The sequence below is a fragment of the Schistocerca nitens genome, chromosome 12 (genome assembly GCF_023898315.1).
Source record: "Schistocerca nitens isolate TAMUIC-IGC-003100 chromosome 12, iqSchNite1.1, whole genome shotgun sequence".
NCBI classification, from domain to species: domain Eukaryota; kingdom Metazoa; phylum Arthropoda; class Insecta; order Orthoptera; family Acrididae; genus Schistocerca; species Schistocerca nitens.
In genome coordinates, this window is record NC_064625.1 from 142,762,771 (window position 1) to 142,770,230 (window position 7,460).

The window sequence follows — 7,460 nt, forward strand, 5'->3', positions numbered from 1 at the left end:
TGACCTAAGATGTTGAGTCCCAAAGTGCTCAGAGCCATTTGAACCATTTTACATGATACGCCAGGAAAAAACATGTTCTAAAATTCTACACAACAGATCAATGTCAGAGATATAGGCCTATAGTTTTTCGCATCTGCTCGACGACCCTTCTTGAAGACTGGGACTACCTGTGCTCTTTTCCAATCATTTGGAACCCTCCGTTCCTCTAGATACTTGCGGTACATGGCTGTTAGAAGGGGGGCAAGTTCTTTCGCGTACTCTGTGTAGAATCGAATTTGTATCCCGTCAAGTCCAGTGAACTTTCCTCTGCTGAGTGATTTCAGTTGCTTTTCTATTCCTTGGACACTTATTTCGATGTCAGCCATTTTTTCGTTTGTGCGAGGATTTAGAGAAGGAACTGCAGTGCGGTCTTCCTCTGTGAAACGTGACGATCTGGTGTCGTAGCACGCATATCGTCCATTTCTAGACACATGTTCATAGGACCTTTTTTCCTCCATATTCAGTCAGGAATCCGTACCTGCACTTTGTCGGTTTTGTTAATCTCCACCGTGTGTAAATCTTCGTTACGGTGCCTCTTGAAAACACTTGAACACCTGAGTAGGATAGTTACTTAGTGTACAGACTCGGAGTATGGATCGGCATATAAAAAAGGAATGATCTGTACAAAAAATTGTAATAAAGTCTATGGGAGAACTAATTTGATCGTGTATGCAGATGTCCAGTATGAAAATCTCGTATTGGTCTACAGTTTTCATCCTACTAACAAGGGGAGGGAACGACGTTTGGAACGCGGATTTACTGTAAACTTCATACACACGTAGTACCCCATTAGGACAATAAAATGTGGAATCAGTAGCGTGTATACTTCTAAAGCGTTATTGAGAAAATCGCAAGATAATTTCGGTCGCCAAATACACTCCTGGAAATGGAAAAAAGAACACATTGACACCGGTGTGTCAGACCCACCATACTTGCTCCGGACACTGCGAGAGGGCTGTACAAGCAATGATCACACGCACGGCACAGCGGACACACCAGGAACCGCGCGGTGTTGGCCGTCGAATGGCGCTAGCTGCGCAGCATTTGTGCACCGCCGCCGTCAGTGTCAGCCAGTTTGCCGTGGCATACGGAGCTCCATCGCAGTCTTTAACACTGGTAGCATGCCGCGACAGCGTGGACGTGAACCGTATGTGCAGTTGACGGACTTTGAGCGAGGGCGTATAGTGGGCATGCGGGAGGCCGGGTGGACGTACCGCCGAATTGCTCAACACGTGGGGCGTGAGGTCTCCACAGTACATCGATGTTGTCGCCAGTGGTCGGCGGAAGGTGCACGTGCCCGTCGACCTGGGACCGGACCGCAGCGACGCACGGATGCACGCCAAGACCGTAGGATCCTACGCAGTGCCGTAGGGGACCGCACCGCCACTTCCCAGCAAATTAGGGGTATCGGCGAGGACCATTCGCAACCGTCTCCATGAAGCCGGGCTACGGTCCCGCACACCGTTAGGCCGTCTTCCGCTCACGCCCCAACATCGTGCAGCCCGCCTCCAGTGGTGTCGCGACAGGCGTGAATGGAGGGACGAATGGAGACGTGTCGTCTTCAGCGATGAGAGTCGCTTCTGCCTTGGTGCCAATGATGGTCGTATGCGTGTTTGGCGCCGTGCAGGTGAGCGCCACAATCAGGACTGCATACGACCGAGGCACACAGGGCCAACACCCGGCATCATGGTGTGGGGAGCGATCTCCTACACTGGCCGTACACCACTGGTGATCGCCGAGGGGACACTGAATAGTGCACGGTACATCCAAACCGTCATCGAACCCATCGTTCTACCATTCCTAGACCGGCAAGGGAACTTCCTGTTCCAACAGGACAATGCACGTCCGCATGTATCCCGTGCCACCCAACGTGCTTTAGAAGGTGTAAGTCAACTACCCTGGCCAGCAAGATCTCCGGATCTGTCCCCCATTGAGCATGTTTGGGACTGGATGAAGCGTCGTCTCACGCGGTCTGCACGTCCAGCACGAACGCTGGTCCAACTGAGGCGCCAGGTGGAAATGGCATGGCAAGCCGTTCCACAGGACTACATCCAGCATCTCTACGATCGTCTCCATGGGAGAATAGCAGCCTGCATTGCTGCGAAAGGTGGATATACACTGTACTAGTGCCGACATTGTGCATGCTCTGTTGCCTGTGTCTATGTGCCTGTGGTTCTGTCAGTGTGATCATGTGATGTATCTGACCCCAGGAATGTGTCAATAAAGTTTCCCCTTCCTGGGACAATGAATTCACGGTGTTCTTATTTCAATTTCCAGGAGTGTATATACCCGTGCGCGGCTATTCTTACCACGAAGCGGCGGCAGCCGAGTGGTCAGCTTTCAAGCCCCGTAATCGCTGGATCGCTGGATCGAGTCCCGTTCGTCAGCTTTTTTTTTTTTCAATACAGTCATTTTCTTTACTATTTATATCACAATCGATATAATGGGAAAAAACGCATAATCGTATGAACTTTTATTAAATTAAACAGACGTTTATTTTTTGCTAATAACCTAGTAAAGTAACCGAAATATCAATTAGCTATAGCAATTAACATCGACTATAGATTTAAATGTCAGGAAGTCGTTTCTGAAAGTATTTTTATGGAGTGTAGCCATGTATGGAAGTGAAACGTGGACGATAAATAGTTTAGACAAGAAGAGAATAGAAGCTTTCGAAATGTGGTGCTACAGAAGAATGCTGAAGATTAGATGGGTAGATCACATAACTAATGAGGAGGTATTGAATAGAATTGGGGAGAAGAGGAACTTGCGGCACAACTTGACTAGAAGAAGGGATCGGTTGGTAGGACATGTTCTGAGACATCGAGAAATCACAAATTTAGTATTGGAGGGCAGCGTGGAGGGTAAAAATCGTAGAGGGAGACCAAGAGATGAATACACTAAGCAGATTCAGAAAGATGTAAGCTGCAGTAGGTCCTGGGAGATGAAGAAGCTTGCACAGGAGAGAGTAGCATGGAGAGCTGCATCAAACCAGTCTCAGGACTGAAGACCACAACAACAACATAGCAACGGTATTAGATTAGTTTTTAATTTTTTTTAAAAAGAGGAGAGACATTAATGTCGCCGTTCCCGCGTGTCGTGCCTTAAGGTACGCATGCACATGCAAGATTGCCCCCACCTGGTCTATACCGTAGTTCGTCGCTGGACATCCGTTGAATTGCAGTAACCCTACCGCAGGCCTCCCGCACTTCTCCTCGACCGTGAAGGCGTGCCGTTCCCCGGCACGAATCCGCCCGGCGGATTGGTGTCCAGGTCCGGTGTGTGCCGGCCAGTCTGTAGATGGTTTTTAAGGGAGTTTTCCATTTATCTCGGCGAATGCGGGCTGATTCCCCTTATTCCGCCTCAGTGATGACGGCGATTGGTGCGCAAACACTGTCTCCACGTACGCATACACCATAATTACTCTACCACGAAAACATTTACGCTTACACTCGTCTGGTGTGAGACGTTCCCAGTACGTAAACAAGTCCCAAACAGAACTGCTTAAATGAGCCCCATCGCCATGTCCGAATGAGTTTCGAAACTACAATAGTAGCTTTTCGCTTTCAAATTAAGAGGACCACACCGTGGTTCACGTCGAAAAAAATCGATTTTCGGTTTTCATCATTTTTCGATAGATTAAGGTTTTATTTAAGTACTCTGAAAAGGATTTTGCTGGAAAAATGTTTTCGAGCATTTAAAGAGCATTTTCGTACCACATGTCTTTATGTGCCACGCCCACTGTCAACCCACCCACTGTCAACTCTAAACCATATGGAGATGCCATTATTAGCAAAAAGGAGTGTGTAGGCCATGTTCAAAACCGTTTAGGAACAAGGCTGAGAAAACTAACTGTTGATATGAGAGGAAAAAAATTAGAAGATGGAAAATTGTTGACCGGACAGGGTCGATTAACTAAAACTGAAATAGAAAACTTGCAGGTATACTATGGGCAGGCAATTAGGAGAAATGAAGAAAATCTGGAGGCAATGAAGAGAGATGTTTGGGCCATATTCTTCCATAAGTCCTCTACTGGTGGTAAGCCATGTCATGGATTGTGTCCATCACAAGAAAATTCGTAGTGCAGATACAATGGGGCTCAGGCAACTGGAGACTATATTCTCACCAGCATTCTCTTCCTGCTGCTGTTATCACAGCAATTAAACCTATTTTCAGAGACTTGGCTCATCCTGACTTTGCCGGCCGCGGTGGTCTAGCGGTTCTGGCGCTGCAGTCCGGAACCGTGGGACTGCTACGGTCGCAGGTTCGAATCCTGCCTCGGGCATGGGTGTGTGTGATGTCCTTAGGTTAGTTAGGTTTAAGTAGTTCTAAGTTCTAGGGGACTTATGACCTAAGATGTTGAGTCCCATAGTGCTCAGAGCCATCCTGACTTTCTAAGGAAATGTCTGCATGGGCAGACACACAACCCAAATGAATGTTTCAACAGCATAATTTGGAACCGCTTTCCTAAAACAGTATTTGTAGGCATGCATACAATGATACTAGGAGTTGGTGATGCTGTTATTACATTCAACTGTGGTAATAGTGGAAAGTGTTGGGTACTGAAAAAGCTCGGAATTAATCCTGGTGAAAACATGATCGCTGGGCTGCTACGTTGCGATAAAATGAGGATAGGCGATGCAGACCGGTCTGCATCTAATGTGGCCAAGAAAGCAAGACAAACATCCATGAAGGTGAAAAAGAAGCTGGAAGACCTGCTAGAGGCCAAATAAGGGCCACCATACGCAGCAGGGCACTTTTAATTAACTCTAAGTAACAAATTTCAAAAGTTTTTTCTTTAAAGTCAATTTCCTGCAAACTATCATAGATAAATGAATGAAATTTTCATATACTCTGCATAAGATAAAAAGCCAACTCTGGTACTACATTCATTAATATTTCCCCATTAGGAAATGCACAAAAAATATTTTCTGTAGAAAAAACTTAATATTTTTTTGTTAATAAATTTAAAAAAGAATTTCTTAAAAACTATGAAATGGATAAAGTAGATTTTAGTACAGTTCACTCTATTAGCATCATGTAACATGTCATGCATCATGTAAATATTAAGGTCCTGCATTAAATAGTGTTTACAGAAATGGATCAAATACTTGCCTAAATTAACATGGATTAGACAGGCAGGCTGTGGTCCCCTTAGAGGAATGTACCGAGCGAGGAGGCACAGTGGTTGGGAAGACGGCGGTTCAAACCCGCGTCCGGACCTCCTGATCTAGTTTTTCTTGATCTACGTAAATCGCTACAGGCCAATGCCGAGATCTGAAAGGGCACGGCCGACTTCTCCCTAATCTGATGGGACTGATCACCTCGCTATTGGGTCCTCTTCCTCGAACAAACCAACCAACAAACCTACCAACCTAGTAAAAGGTACCCTCTGCTGTGGACCGCACAGGGGCCTACTGAACCAACCAATCTAGTACAAGCTACCCTCCGTTGTGGACCCCACAGGGGCCTATTGAACCAACCAACCAACCAACCTAGTACAAGCTACCCTCCCTTGTGGACTGCACAGGGGCCTATTGAAGCAACCAACCAACCTAGTACAAGCTACCCTCCGTTGTGGACCCCACAGGGGCCTATTGAACCAACGAACCAACCAACCTAGTACAAGCTACTCTCCATTGTGGACTGCATAGAGGCCTATTGAACCAACCAACCTAGTAAAAGCTACCGTCTGTGGTGGACCGCACAGGGGCCTATTGAACCAACCAACCAACCTAGTACAAGCTACCCTCCGTTGTAGACCGCACAGGGGCCTATTGAACCAACCAACCAACCAAGTACAAGCTACTCTCCATTGTGGACTGCATAGGGACCCCAACCAACCTAGTAAAAGCTACCCTAAGTTGTGGACCGCACAGGGGCCTATTGAAACAACCAACCAACCTAGTACAAGCCACCCTCCGTTGTGGACCGCACAGGGGCCTATTGAACCAACCAATCTAGTACAAGCTACCCTCCGTTGCAGAGCGCACAGGGGCCTATTGAAGCAAGCAAGCAACCAACCAACCTAGTACAAGCTACCCTCCGTTGTAGACCGCATAGGGACTTATTGAACCAACCAACCAACCAACCAACCAACCAACCTAGTACAAGCTGCCGTCAGCCGTTCATCGCACAGGTGCCTGCAGGGTGTGTGTGTGTGTGTGTGTGTGTGTGTGTGTGTGTGTGTGTGTGTGTAGATGTAGACGATGATGCAGATGCAGACGAGTACTCACGGGAATCCTCATGTCTGCGGCGTCGCGTGTTGTGGCGGCAGCTCTTGTTGCGGCGGGCAGCGCGCGGCGCCGTATATATACGCACGGCGCAGCCGGGCCGGCTTTCTACGGCCGTAGCGGGCGGTGCGGAACGGACAGATACGCGGCCGGCCCGGCACGGCAGGGAGAAGCGAAGAGGCCCGGGGCGAAAGCATCGCGTACCAGGGGCCCACGGCGCCGGAAGCTGTAACGCGCTTCCGGAAGCTCTGTCCCGTCTGACGCGGGGGACGGATTACTGGGGAGCTCCTACGTACACTACTGGCCATTAAAATTGCTACACCGCGAAGGTGACGTGCTACAGACACGAAATTTAACCGACAGGAAGAAGACGCTGTGGTATGCAAATGATTAGCTCTTCAGAGCATACACACAAAGTTGGCGTCGCTAGAGACACCTACAACGTGCTGACATGAGGAAAGTTTCCAACCATACACAGACAGCAGTTGACCGGCGTTGCCTGGTGAAACGTTGTTGTGATGCCTCGTGTAAGGAGGAGAAATGCGTACCATCACGTTTCCCACTTTGATAAAGGTCGGATTGTAGCCTATCGCGATTGCGGTTCATCGTATCGCGACATTGCTGCTCGCGTTGGTCGAGATCCAATGACTGTTAGCAGAATATGGAATAGGTGGGTTCAAATGGCTCTGAGCACTATGGGACTTAACTGCTCAGGTCATCAGTCCCCTAGAACTTAGAACTACTTAAACCTAACTAACCTAAGCACATCACACACATCCATGCCCGAGGCAGGATTCGAACCTGCGACCGTAGCAGTCACGCGGTTCCGGACTGAAGCGCCTAGAACCGCACGGCCAACGCGGCCGGCGGAATAGGTGGGTTCAGGAGGGTAAAACGGAACGCCGTGCTGGATCCCAACGGCCTCGTATCACTAGCAGTCGACAGGCATCTTATCCGCATGGCTGTAAAGGATCGTGCAGCCACGTCTCGATCCCTGAGTCAACAGATGGGGACGTTCGCAAGACAACAACCATCTGCACGAACAGTTCGACGACGTTTGCAGCAGCACGGACTATCAGCTAGGAAACCGAGGCTGCGGTTGTCCTTGACGCTGCTTCACAGAGAGGAGTGCCTGCGATGGTGTACTCCACGACGAACCTGGGTGCACGAATGGCAAAACGTCATTTT

General features: G+C 48.6%; 1 protein-coding gene across 1 annotated transcript in view; it reads right to left on the reverse strand.

Annotated features, from left to right (window-relative positions):
* LOC126214968 (uncharacterized) overlaps positions 1-6,306 on the reverse strand; it is a 57,832-nt gene extending 51,526 nt beyond the window's left edge. Inside the window, exon 1 of the mRNA XM_049941602.1 lies at positions 6,276-6,306. Coding sequence (XP_049797559.1) covers positions 6,276-6,287 — 12 coding nt within the window. The 5' untranslated portion in view covers positions 6,288-6,306. The remainder of the gene's footprint in view (positions 1-6,275) is intronic.
* Positions 6,307-7,460: the final 1,154 nt, after the last annotated feature.